General features: G+C 38.5%; 2 protein-coding genes across 3 annotated transcripts in view; one reads left to right on the top strand and one right to left on the bottom strand.

Moving 5' to 3' along the window:
• The window catches only part of LOC126263666 (LIM domain-containing protein jub), a 223,281-nt gene extending 222,508 nt beyond the window's left edge, over positions 1-773 (top strand). The window contains exons 8-9 of the mRNA XM_049960773.1: positions 159-275; positions 361-773. Of these exons, the coding sequence (XP_049816730.1) occupies positions 159-275; positions 361-393 (150 nt within the window). The 3' untranslated portion in view covers positions 394-773. The remainder of the gene's footprint in view (positions 1-158; positions 276-360) is intronic.
• The window catches only part of LOC126263667 (uncharacterized protein C18orf19 homolog A), a 65,263-nt gene that overhangs the window by 5,084 nt on the left and 45,995 nt on the right, over positions 1-14,184 (bottom strand). Inside the window, exon 4 of one of the 2 annotated variants that reach the window (XM_049960774.1) lies at positions 2,130-2,303. In XM_049960774.1, coding sequence (XP_049816731.1) covers positions 2,130-2,303 — 174 coding nt within the window. The remainder of the gene's footprint in view (positions 1-2,129; positions 2,304-14,184) is intronic. The other variant, XM_049960775.1, reaches the window with a different exon arrangement.

Genomic DNA, 14,184 nt, shown 5'->3' with positions numbered 1-14,184 from the left:
ACACATTAGTTATCACTATCTGTTAGCATTTTGTTCTGTATTTGCTTTGGTAGACTAAAATATGGCAAAAGGTTTAATGCTGATACCATTAGTATAGAAAGCTGTAATAAATTGTTTCCCAAAACACTTGGCCTTAAAACATGTTTTTACTCTTTCAGGATTGTGGTATGCAGCTTACAGATGAGCCAGATAAACGTTGTTACCCACTGGATGGTCACTTGATGTGCAAGTCGTGTCATATTCAGCGCTTAAGTCACCAACCAAGGCAACTTCAGGTTGTGCAGCAATTCAGATTGACAATTTTGTATTCATATCTCCAACTTTCATGTGAGGCTTTCACATTATTTGCTTCTATTACAGGGAGTTCCAGCAAGTTATCAGTATCTGGGTTAAAGTACACACTGTGTACCCATTTTATGGAATGTTGATTTTACATCCAATTTCCTTCAGTCTGATGCAGAAGAAAAGCACAGCTGCCCAGATATTTCACTGTACGATAGCTACGTGGCTTGTATAAGTGTTACACTTTTTGTGAAAATATGTTTAGTGTAAAACTTGGACAGAACCTGAGTCTAGAGTGCTCTAAAAATGAATTTTGTACCACTTTTTTTTAAATTATGTAACTCGTGCATGCACGTGTGTGTGTTCAACTCCTAGTGTCAGAGATTGTATTGCACAAGGGAGGATTAGTGAAGTTCCTCCAGTAAGTCATACCATTGGGTGACTTACAGCTCACTCTTTCAGACTACAATAAATTATGCATTAAACTACTACTACAGATGTACCTATAATCATTACTTATCTTAGGACATTCAGATAGCTCATACTGATGCATAAAAGGCCCTATGATTATAGTCATTTATGTAACATTCCTTATCCAGTTATCTACAATACATGTGCATAGATTTGTTTTAGATCATCGTGTAAATAAACGGCTTTGTCAGGTATCTTACAATTAGTTGAGCAACAGGCAGATCTGTGGGAAGTAGCTGGCAACAGCACGGTAAAGACACATGTGATATAACCTACACAAGCTGAGGCTGCATCATCACTGATTTTGCAGGATACAGTTTTGAAGGAGTGACAGAGGTATTAGATTACATTACTTGGACATTTGTAGTTCCCACTTCTTTTTTTTTAATCATGGAAAAACTGTTTCAGCATGGGATACAATTCTCACTGCAGATGCTATAGTTATAGGCTTCAGAATTTACTTGTTTCAACCTAGCAATTGCTGTGTTGCTTCATATTGGCAATACACATTTTCTTTCATACTGCTGTTCCTTATTGTGTCTGGTATGAATATTCTAAAGTTTACAGGAGCACTACCAGCCTTGATTTCTACATCAATATTGGTTTGGAAAATTACTCTTTCACACTTCAGGAAGTAGTACCACATAGTGTTAAGACCATTCTTTCATGTTACACCTATTGAACACAACTTTAAACTATTTTATGAAGGCCATTTAAATACAATCAGTACAGCAAAAAGTTTTGGCATTTACAAATTAAAAAGACTGCCCTGTACCCCATAATAGATAAGATTTTCATATTGTTGTGTAAGGAATGATAAAGGGAATGTTTACTTTTACTGTAATAAACACATGTAGAATCTAACTCACTGTAGTCTGCTATAGCAAGTAAGGCTGATTAAAATTTTTGCTTAATGCAGCTACAGAGTATGTTCTACCATGAAGTTTTAAAGAAAAAAAACTGCCTATGTCTGTACAATTATTGAAAACACTAGACTCAGTATATAAACATGCTGTAGAATAAATAACTTTACATAGCACATAATGTCCTTTCTGTGATATGCATAAGCAGGTTCTATGTTTCTGAATTAGAAAATATATGTATTTGGTTGTGACACACAACTTTATAAAGATTAAACAATGTAAGGCAATTAAGCAGACCATTTATGTGTCAATCTCGAAGGGAAGAGCTTTAAGTTATCTGTTCATTCCATGATACACAGATGCATAAATGGTTCATATGTGTAAAAGATGGAAATGGCTTTATATTTTTTGTATAAAATATAAATTACTTGAAAATAAAGTGAATTTATTTAAACACTGTACAAATTTACAGGTATTATCTACAAGATTTCAGTCAATCAGCTTATTTCTTACTACTTCGATCCCTGAACTCACGCATAAAAGCTTCTCCTTTTTCCTTAAGTTGGTCTCTCCTCTCTTTTAGATTTTCTTTTCTCTCTTCATACATCTCTTTCAACTTTTCCTTTGGAGGAATTGGCTTTATGAGACCCCATTTTGTAAGATAATTTATGGACACAGTAGTTCCACCTGAAAAAGTGAAACACAAGCATATATTATGAAAACAATGCGTTCAATCTCATTTGCACCTCTGACATTAAAATTGTAAGTTCACTAAGGAAGTAACGTTTTCTATCTCAATTTAATGTTATATTTTACCTTGAGTCACGTTTTGCTGACCTGGCCGAATTTCAGAACGAAGAATTGAACCCAATACCTTGAAATAAGTTTTTCTAATTAACTGCTCCATCATTTTATGAAGTGTAATGAAAATTACAAGGAGTTCCTAAACATCTTGGGGTTCTAAATTATAATTACTAACAGAAATCCTTCCAGGTCAGTTAGAATAATAAAACTTGACACTTCATATTTCAGAGAGCTTTAAAGCTGCAACGTAATCAGTTGAACTAATAATAGGATAGAAATTTTTTGCCAAAGTCTATCCAACAAGTGGTAGTCAGGAAATTCTAAGGAGCTTTGTAAATCTGTTGGCTGATGCTGTGTATGGCAAAGATACACAACTGCCTTCTGTTACAAATACTATAATGAAAGGATTTGGTGACCAATAATATTGTTTCTTATATTTGCAGAATACCATTCACATGGTCTTATCTTAATCTTGAGTATTTCTACCAAGTTTCATACCAATGATATTAAAATTGTTACACAGCACTACTTACTGCCTTTGTTCTTGATTAGTGAATTTTACCAAGGTCCCACCTAAATTACTCGATAGCCTGAACGAACCAGAAGTAGTTGATATTAACATGAAATAGTGAAGGCAGCATAGGGACAACGTGCGATACAAATCCTTGTATAACACTTCAGTTTAATCGGCAAGAGGAGGATAAAAATGGAGCATGCAAACGGGATACAGACATACATTAAGGACAAAATGGTACAGAAGAAATGGCTAGAGGAGAAATACAGCATGTACGACTATGGGTATGACCTACAAGAAAATTAAAAAGAAATCTGGGGGAGGGAGGCTCAGATGGCAAGTCCGTCGTGAAGAATAAACAAAACTGTTATAGTCCATCCCTGTCACCTCTGGTAATGTTAAAAATGCTGGGTTGGAGTTCACATAAACAGTAGCTGCCCCATAACTGGCTGTGTAAATTAGTTTTTGTTTGGAAGAAGGCAACAGCATATCACTTCCAATAGGACCATACCAAGTAAAGCACCGTGCATGTCCACCCTTCAGGATGATGATAGCTTTACCTTTTTCCTATTAAAAAAAAAAAAAAAAAAAAAAAAAAACACCGAAGACCATGTTACAGAAGAGGACACAGATGACTGTGACAGCACTGGAAAACAAAGATGAAACATGACACCTTGAGCAGATGCATTCCTTCTGAATTATGAACTATTAAAATCTTTGGGAAAACCAACCATGGCAGAACCACTACGCCCAGTAAGCAAGATAGGAGACAGGTGAAATACACTCAGCCTGCAAGAATAATCCCTAATCCAAAGATGGGATGTTGTGTGACAGTATGCTGCAGCCAGGACATAATTAGGTACCTTAATTGAGGTACAAGATTAGATATTTCGTAATGATGTGAAACGAGTCGAATTTTCCAATACATAACATAATTAAGTTAATTTAACAACATACTTAAGTTAATATAACAACTTTTTTATTTTATTTTTTTTAATTTTTTAAATATTTTTTTTCTTAATTTATATCTAAAAATTCCTCTATGGAGTAGAAGGAGTTGTCATTCAGAAATTCTTTTAATTTCTTCTTAAATACTTGTTGGTTATCTGTCAGACTTTTGATACTATTTGGTAAGTGACCAAAGACTTTAGTGCCAGTATAATTCACCCCTTTCTGTGCCAAAGTTAGATTTAATCTTGAATAGTGAAGATCATCCTTTCTCCTAGTATTGTAGTTATGCACACAGCTATTACTTTTGAATTGGGTTTGGTTGTTAATAACAAATTTCATAAGAGAGTATATATACTGAGAAGCTACTGTGAATATCCCTAGATCCTTAAATAAATGTCTGCAGGATGATCTTGGGTGGACTCCAGCTATTATTCTGATTACACGCTTTTGTGCAATAAATACTTTATTCCTCAGTGATGAATTACCCCAAAATATGATGCCATATGAAAGCAATGAGTGAAAATAGGCGTAGTAAGCTAATTTACTAAGATGTTTATCACCAAAATTTGCAATGACCCTTATTGCATAAGTAGCTGAACTCAAACGTTTCAGCAGATCATCAATGTGTTTCTTCCAATTTAATCGCTCATCAATGGACACACCTAAAAATTTGGAATATTCTACCTTAGCTATATGCTTCTGATTAAGGTCTATATTTATTAATGGCGTCATACCATTCACTGAACGGAACTGTATGTACTGTGTCTTATCAAAATTCAGTGAGAGTCCATTTACAAGGAACCACTTAGTAATTTTCTGAAAGACAGTATTGACAATTTCATCAGTTAATTCTTGTTTGTCAGGTGTGATTACTATACTTGTATCATCAGCAAAGAGAACTAACTTTGCCTCTTCATGAATATAGAATGGCAAGTCATTAATATATATTAAGAACAACAAAGGACCCAAGACTGACCCTTGTGGAACCCCATTCTTGATAGTTCCCCAGTTTGAGGAATGTGCTGATCTTTGCATATTATGAGAACTACTTATTTGAACTTTTTGCACTCTTCCAGTTAGGTACGAATTAAACCATTTGTGCACTGTCCCACTCATGCCACAATACTGGAGCTTGTCTAGCAGAATTTCATGATTTACACAATCAAAAGCCTTTGAGAGATCACAAAAAATCCCAATGGGTGGTGTTCGGTTATTCAGATCATTCAAAATTTGATTGGTGAAAGCATATATGGCATTTTCTGTTGAAAAACCTTTCTGGAAACCAAACTGACATTTTGTTAGAACTTCATTTTTACAGATATGTGAAGCTACTCTTGAATACATTACTTTCTCAAAAATTTTGGATAAAGCTGTTAGAAGGGAGATTGGACGGTAATTGTTAACATCAGATCTATCCCCCTTTTTATGCAAAGGTATAACAATAGCATATTTCAGTCTATCAGGGAAAATGCCCTGTTCCAAAGAGCTATTACACAGGTGGCTGAGAATCTTACTTATGTTGAGAACAAGCTTTTAGTATTTTGCTGGAAATGCCATCAATTCCATGTGAGTTTTTGCTTTTAAGCAAGTTTATTATTTTCCTAATTTCAGAGGGAGAAGTGGGTGAGATTTCAATTGTATCAAATTGCGTAGGTATGGCCTCTTCCATTCAACAGCCTAGCATCTTCTAATGAACACCTGGATCCTACTATATCTACAACATTTAGAAAATGATTATTAAAAATATTTTCAACTTCTGACTTTTTGTTCGTAAAGTTTTCATTCAATTTGATGGTAATACTGTCTTCCTGTGCTCTTGGTTGACCTGTTTCTCTTTTAATAATATTCCAAATTGTTTTAATTTTATTATCAGAGTTGCTGATTTCAGACATGATACATATACTTCTGGATTTTTTAATAACTTTTCTTAATATAGCACAGTAGTTTTTATAATGTTTGATAGTTTCTGGGTCACTACTCTTTCTTGCTGTCAGATACATTTCCCTTTTCCGGTTACAAGATATTTTTATACCCTTAGTAAGCCATGGTTTGTTACAAGGTTTCTTACGAGTATATTTAACTATTTTCTTGGGGAAGCAGTTTTCAAATGCATTTACAAAACTGTCATGAAATACAATATGCCACCAGCCATTTTGTTAAAATTTGGATGTGATTTACTTCCTGTATTATTAAATAGTTTTATAGCCACTGCATACTGGATCACATGCAGCTAGACGCTATGGTCATGGCAATGAGTCTAGCTGCACATTGTCTACATAATTTATTGTAACACTTCCGTATGATGCTGAGCCTGCAGTGGCTTGAAAGCTAATTACTGGTACAGAAAGTAAGTCATTTCAAAACTTAAAAAGCTAGTGGTTGCATAATGTACTCAAATAAATCACCAATTTAATTCAAGGTACAGTTTGCCATTCACAAGCAATACAGTGTTGGTTCTGTAATACTCCTAACTCACAGTATTTAAGAGAAGAATGGAATGAAGGTGAAAGTTGTCTGGAACGAATAGCACAAACTGTCTAGATGAAGATCAATTTGGGTTTATGAGCAATGTAGGAGCTAACAAGGCAATAGTTATTGTACAACACACCCCGTATAAAAAGCAACCCTACATATACAATATTTGTAAATTTAGAGAAAGCTATTTCCTGGAACACACTTTACAATTCTAGGGATTACAAGGACAAAAATGTTATCTACAACTTGTACAGAAGCCAGACAGCAGGAGAAGGCATAAAAGGGAAGCAATGATTCTGGAGGGAGTGAGTGAGATAGGATTGTAGTCTATGCTTGATGTTGGTCAATCTATACACAGAGCTAGCAGTAATGGAAACCAATGAGAAATTTGGAAAGGAAATTAAAGTCAGGAGAGATGAAATAAAAACACGGCTTGCCAAAGACATTATGATTCTGTCAGACAGTAAAGGTCTTAAAAACTTAGCTGAACAGAATGGATCATGTCTTGAAATGGGTTATAAGTTGAATTAAATCAGATAATGGAGAAAGAATAACACTAAATTTAGTAGCAGGGTATTGCTATTTGGGCAGCAAAATAACTGACAATAGCAGAAGTAGAGAGGACACAAAATGCAGACCGGCAATAGCAAGAAAAGCATAAGATTTTTAAGATCTGAAGATGACAATGTCTATGGAAACTGGTTGTCTTAAATAAAGAAATATTTTATGCACTCTATGCTACTGAATGTTTTTTAGAAAGTTTGAGATATTCTGGCAATCACTGTTAGCAATCTAACCCATCGTTATCCACTTCCTCAAACTATCAGTAAATAAAATAAATATACTGTTAACTTCTTGGCATGGAGAAAGGCAGCAGCTTCATGATATAGTGAGCGTTTTATACTGTCTTATGTCAGCTGGTGTAAAACTAGTCTTATGTTTCAACAAGAGATGTAACTGATAGTTCATCTAAATCTGAATAATCTAAAAGTGAAATATTTGGAAAGAAAGAACTGTTTAGTAACAAATTTCATTGAGGAAAAAAATGACTTTTGTCCACTTAATCACGCATTTGATGAGTCACCTTCGGAACACAGCTACCAAACAGGGAATGATCCAAGCATTCTATTATTCTTCATGTCATTTTTGATAGAAGTTATTGTGCTGAGAAGGTTTGACACACAATGGTGTCTATTCATTTCTGAAGTACAGAAAAGTACAAATACATCGTAAATACTGTTAGATATACAAAAATAAATAATCATCCAGTTATGATTCTAAATTAGCAATGTATAAATACATTACCTACTGTTTAACTGATGCACATGTTGTCATTTGTAGCTGCCTGTGAGGCAACTGTGCCATAAAACACAGGAAAGGATGAACATTTTGGATTATGTCTGCTTGATTTTAAAAGTTAGGTTAAAGTTATGAAATATTACTAACTATGTGACAGAGAAGTATGACACTCATTTCCAGTGGACAAGAAAATATCGAAAATTTACAAAACAATTCACCAAATGTTGTAACATGACAAGACCTATTTTGCAGATTGTTAACACAATGTACTTATTATAGATGTGCAATCTGTCCTCCTCCTCCTCCTCCTCCTCCAGCGATTAAGCACTTACTGTAGCACCATACCAAATAACAGGATGCTTCTAATTACAAAAATGCTTTATCATTGACAACTTCCATCCCTCACACGAAAGAAAACAGTATAATCTGATCACAAACAGAAAGTCAACGACGATGTGTGATCCAAACAGACAATTATGGAAGTGTGGTTCTGCCTTAAAAATGAAGAATTTGTGTTGGCTCAACACCTAAAAACATGTTTTGATGGAATATAACTGTCATCAGTGGGTTCATTTATTTTCTTTCAAATAAGATGTAAAGAAATACACTCCTGGAAATGGAAAAAAGAACACATTGACACCGGTGTGTCAGACCCACCATACTTGCTCCGGACACTGCGAGAGGGCTGTACAAGCAATGATCACACGCACGGCACAGCGGACACACCAGGAACCGCGGTGTTGGCCGTCGAATGGCGCTAGCTGCGCAGCATTTGTGCACCGCCGCCGTCAGTGTCAGCCAGTTTGCCGTGGCATACGGAGCTCCATCGCAGTCTTTAACACTGGTAGCATGCCGCGACAGCGTGGACGTGAACCGTATGTGCAGTTGACGGACTTTGAGCGAGGGCGTATAGTGGGCATGCGGGAGGCCGGGTGGACGTACCGCCGAATTGCTCAACACGTGGGGCGTGAGGTCTCCACAGTACATCGATGTTGTCGCCAGTGGTCGGCGGAAGGTGCACGTGCCCGTCGACCTGGGACCGGACCGCAGCGACGCACGGATGCACGCCAAGACCGTAGGATCCTACGCAGTGCCGTAGGGGACCGCACCGCCACTTCCCAGCAAATTAGGGACACTGTTGCTCCTGGGGTATCGGCGAGGACCATTCGCAACCGTCTCCATGAAGCTGGGCTACGGTCCCGCACACCGTTACGCCGTCTTCCGCTCAGCCCCAACATCGTGCAGCCCGCCTCCAGTGGTGTCGCGACAGGCGTGAATGGAGGGACGAATGGAGACGTGTCGTCTTCAGCGATGAGAGTCGCTTCTGCCTTGGTGCCATTGATGGTCGTATGCATGTTTGGCGCCGTGCAGGTGAGCGCCACAATCAGGACTGCATACGACCGAGGCACACAGGGCCAACACCCGGCATCATGGTGTGGGGAGCGATCTCCTACACTGGCCGTACACCACTGGTGATCGTCGAGGGGACACTGAATAGTGCACGATACATCCAAACCGTCATCGAACCCATCGTTCTACCATTCCTAGACCGGCAAGGGAACTTGCTGTTCCAACAGGACAATGCACGTCCGCATGTATCCCGTGCCACCCAACATGCTCTAGACGGTGTAAGTCAACTACCCTGGCCAGCAAGATCTCTGGATCTGTTCCCCACTGAGCATGTTTGGGACTGGATGAAGCGTCGTCTCACGCGGTCTGAACGTCCAGCACGAACGCTGGTCCAACTGAGGCGCCAGGTGGAAATGGCATGGCAAGCCGTTCCACAGGACTACATCCAGCATCTCTACGATCGTCTCCATGGAAGAATAGCAGCCTGCATTGCTGCGAAAGGTGGATATACACTGTACTAGTGCCGACATTGTGCATGCTCTGTTGCCTGTGTCTATGTGCCTGTGGTTCTGTCAGTGTGATCATGTGATGTATCTGACCCCAGGAATGTGTCAATAAAGTTTCCCCTTCCTGGGACAATGAATTCACGGTGTTCTTATTTCAATTTCCAGGAGTGTATATACCATGCAAAATTTTACATGTTATTTGTCATAAAGTAAATGAACCTGCTGAAGATAGTGAAATTTAACCAGAACACGTTTTTGGGTGTTTAACAAGAATAATTTGTTTCCTCAATTCATAATTGTGTAAAATCAATGATTTTTATTTCTTTATTTAGTGGAGCAAAGAATACATCCAGGACAGTAGTTGTTATTGACTTGCAGCTATGAAGGAACACTAAACTGCTAACATGCACTGGAACTATTGGAATGGGTTACCAAAATTGCTTCAGAAACTATTGAAGCAAAAGGGGTCTACAAAATTCTTCAGATCTGCAACATCTGTTAATTTGCAAACCACCCTCCAAATCAGAAATCAGTTTTTATACCTATAATGATATCTGTGACAAATCTTAAGAGTGACAGAAGGAGAAATCACAGAAAGCACTCCAGAAATATTCAGCACATGGCAAGGCAGGCACTAGGATAGCCCAGCCCACATTATTCTAGCGCAATAGTCATTTTATCGATATGTATTAATAGGGACAGTAAAATATGAAGAAGAATCAGTACTCCAGCAGTGGATGAACAGTGCTTTTGCATAGTCAGCAGAGGCCAGGGTGGTGCTGTTGTTGCTGGAGTACTGTTTTACTGTCCCTGTTAATGAAAATCGATAAAACGAATATTGCACTAGACTAATACGGGACTGCTCTGTCAAATGGCCACAAAAAATATTTTTGTTTGTAGCAAGAAACAAACTATTACTTCCCACCTAGTTTGGGTGTCACACGAAAGACTCTTAGGAGAGACATCATGTACATAAGAAATCAAAATGTTATTTATACATTTATATACCATATGGTGCTCCAATAGGTATAATAATAAATACATGTATTTGAATGCAACATTGTGTCAAAATTTCAATGTATCCCCCCCCTTCCCACACATACACACGTACAATACCTGTGGTAGCACACACTAAACGAATAATACAATTGCATATACTCGTTATATGGATTCCTCGCCAACAAAATACATGATACATCTGGAGTATCCTGTCTAAATGTGCATATACACAAGTTAACATGATTTTAATAGTTTCCATGCAACTCTTGACGGAAAGTGATGTGACAGGGATAAATCTATGTTGACGGAGAACGCATGGGGAACTTGCCTGATTCATGCCACTTCCTCGTGCGATTGCTTGGGAGATAATGTGCGGATCAACTGCAACAGCAGCAAGAATATTAATTTCCCCCTCTTTGTCATCACTTGTCCCCTTCTGTCAATTTGTCCAGGTGTTACACTACCACTTCCACATAATTGGTTGAAGAGGTTGATAAATAATTGTCGAGAGGGCTGACATATACTGGGATATCTTGCGCATACATCTTACAAGAATGAACTGCATTCTTCCCACTCTCCATACATCATGAGCATGTTGGTTTTTTCCGCATTGGTAAATCCCATCATTCACTCATGACCTACAGCTTGGACTGTCACACACTAACTGAATAGCAAGTCACAAAGCACTCAAGGAACACTCAAACACACTGAAAGCTTGTAAGCATATGTAACAGGTGTAGGTGTGAAAACTTCGCACAATATGATGTCTCATAAAGGACTAGGACTAGACTCCTGCAACAAACACCACTGACATTCTAATTTACCCAACTTTTAGTTTGTTAATATCAACAGGCATTGCTCCATATAAAGAAGTGTATGTTTGCACAAGAAACACACTACAAGTATCATTACAATCTGTTTATTGGCTAAGAATAAGAACCCCTGACTACCAATCCATTCTGTGAAAGCTGCACATCAATAGCACTTTCCATTTCCGCAACATTTGCGGTGCAAGTTTCAGGTGATTCACCATGTGCATATACACTAATCAGCCAGACCATTATGGCCACCAACATACTACCGATATAAACCCATTTAGAACTGCATGACTTGTTGGTTGTTGGAGCACAGTTGTGGTGAGCGTCTTCAACACTTGGTGAAACCAATTATCAATTAAATTTGCCAACAGCTATGTAATACAGATGTTATTTTATTTTATTTTGACTACTTGCAATCAAGTCTTTGAATGAAGCATTTGGGACAAGACGACATCCAGGCGTATATGGCATGTATCAGTTATTTTTGAGAGATGCACCTGGGGCCTGAACATGGTATAGTGGAATGCCGAAACTGGTATTCAAAATAAAATAAAATAACATATAAATTACACAGCTGTTGGCAAATTTCATTGATAATTACTTGACCAGCTGATGTCCTATGTCCATGATGGATAAACAGAGACCCAAGGTGAAACCATGTCCAGACATTGTGGGCTTGAGTGACCACCCGTCATTACAGATGTCGGACGTTGTGGACTGGGTAGACTGGTAAAATAGGGCAGGTGGTGAACTATGGCAGAACCAACATCAGACGTTAATGCTGGGCACAGTACAATTATGTCCGAACACACAGTGCACTGAACATTCCTAATGTGAGCCTCCGCAGCCAAGCCATATATGTGCCAATGTTAACACCATGACATGAGCAACTACGACTGAGGTGGGCATGTGATCATTGGCACTGGATGTTGGCGCAGTGGCAGAGCATTGTGTGGGTTGATGACTCCCAGAACCTCCATCATGATGATGAGAAGGCGTAAATCCATCGTCTTCCAGGTGAACAGCTCCTTGACACTTGTACTGCGAGACGCAGACAAGCTGGCAGCGGCTCCATTATGCTCTGAGGAACATTCACATAGGCATCCACACGTCCAGCGGAGCTCGTGCAAGGCACCATGACAGCCAAGGAGTATCAACACTGGTTGCAGACCACATACGCCTCCCCCACCTCGTCACATCTGAATCTGATCAAACACATCTGGAATGTGATTCAACGTGGCATCAGAACTCAACAACATCAGGTGTGGTGTCAACTCCCTCCAGTGACCTACTAAGGCCTCACTGCTTCCATATTACGATGTGTCGTCGCTGCTATCTATGCCAAAGGTGGACATATTGGCTATTATGTAGGTGGTCATAATGTTCTGTTTGATCAGAGTATATACTGTATGGCAATCTAGTAGATATATAAAAACGCAAGTATTTGAATATAATGTGTCAAAATTTCAAAGCAATCTACTCTGTGATTTACCATTTTTAACAAACATACATTTACAGCTGCATAAATAAAAGTGTAAATGTTTGTTTGTTCAAAATCTTAAATTTCCAACTGCTATGAAATTTTGACAGCATGATGCAGAGGGAGGAAGGAGAAGGTGGCATACAGAGAGAGGGGAACAGAGGTGGCAGGAGGAGAGGGGAGAGAAGTGGGAGGAGAACATGGACAGAGAATGGGAGGGAGGCAGTGGACAGAGAAAGTGGGAAGAAAAGATTTACAGAAGAAGGTTATGGCCAAAGAGAGGAGGAGGAGGAGATTGATAGAGATGGGGGAGAAGAAAATTAGAATGTGTCTCCAATTCCCATACACATTAGAAATGTGTGCTTTCTCTTTTCTGTCTTTTCCATTTAACCAGACTGAACCACAGGAATGAGTGGCAGGAACAGCTAGCAAATGAAATAAAAACTAAGTGTAGCTTCAGTTTCTAAAATAAATACTGCCTCAACTACGGACCCTCAGACAGAACTTTCCCCCGAAGAAAATAAAAATGGAGCTGAGGAAACATCATCCAAGTTAGAAAATTTAATATGCAAATATGGCATGAGGTCAATTCTAAAAATTAAATAAAGGCTGCAATCTGTGATGGAGAACCTCGATTTGAAAGTGTGTGGTTTATACAGTGTGCCATGCAACTGCAATGAAAAATACTTCAGGTATGCAGTCCATATGATGTCAGAGGACTGCACTAAAACACAAGACAGAAACTTACAAAAGACAGAGATAGCAAAACATAGCCTTACAAAAGGGTTATTATCAATTTTCAAGACATCAAAAAGTGGTCATACAAGTCACAGTACCTTTTATAGCAAAAATAGCTCTAACATTAGTGGAGCCCAGCAATGGGAATTACAAAACCAAATGCTCACAAAGAGCAAAAATTAAATATGCAACACCCAATATGTCAGGTGGTATTGGAGAGTGTTCTCAGAATCCTTTCTATATTTACTCCGTGAAATGGGGGGGGGGGGGGGGGCTCTGTACTTCCTTCGCTGTCGATTTACTAAATTTATGCATGTGAATTCTCCAAGGTTATGTCACTCCACATACAATACGCAAAACCACCGCTATATGAAGGCTACATCAGTCAAGCAGTCCATCATGAAATATTTCAGAGTTACATCTAAGTGGTAGTAAATTGAAATTGCAAGACAGTGAAACTGTGGGAAGGTGACAAGTGACAATGTGCAGGTTGGGGGCTCATCCACTCTGTAAGGCAAGATAAGCAGCAGTCTGATGCAGATCTGATAACAATGCTGGTATAGGTACAAATGTTACGCAGCACATCATTCAGTGCAGATTGTTGGAAATGGAACTCTGCAGAAGATGTGTTCCA

The sequence above is a fragment of the Schistocerca nitens genome, chromosome 6, assembly GCF_023898315.1.
Source record: "Schistocerca nitens isolate TAMUIC-IGC-003100 chromosome 6, iqSchNite1.1, whole genome shotgun sequence".
NCBI lineage: Eukaryota > Metazoa > Arthropoda > Insecta > Orthoptera > Acrididae > Schistocerca > Schistocerca nitens.
The sequence above is the reverse complement of the archived record's forward strand: the minus strand, read 5'-3'. Positions and strand labels throughout refer to the sequence as shown.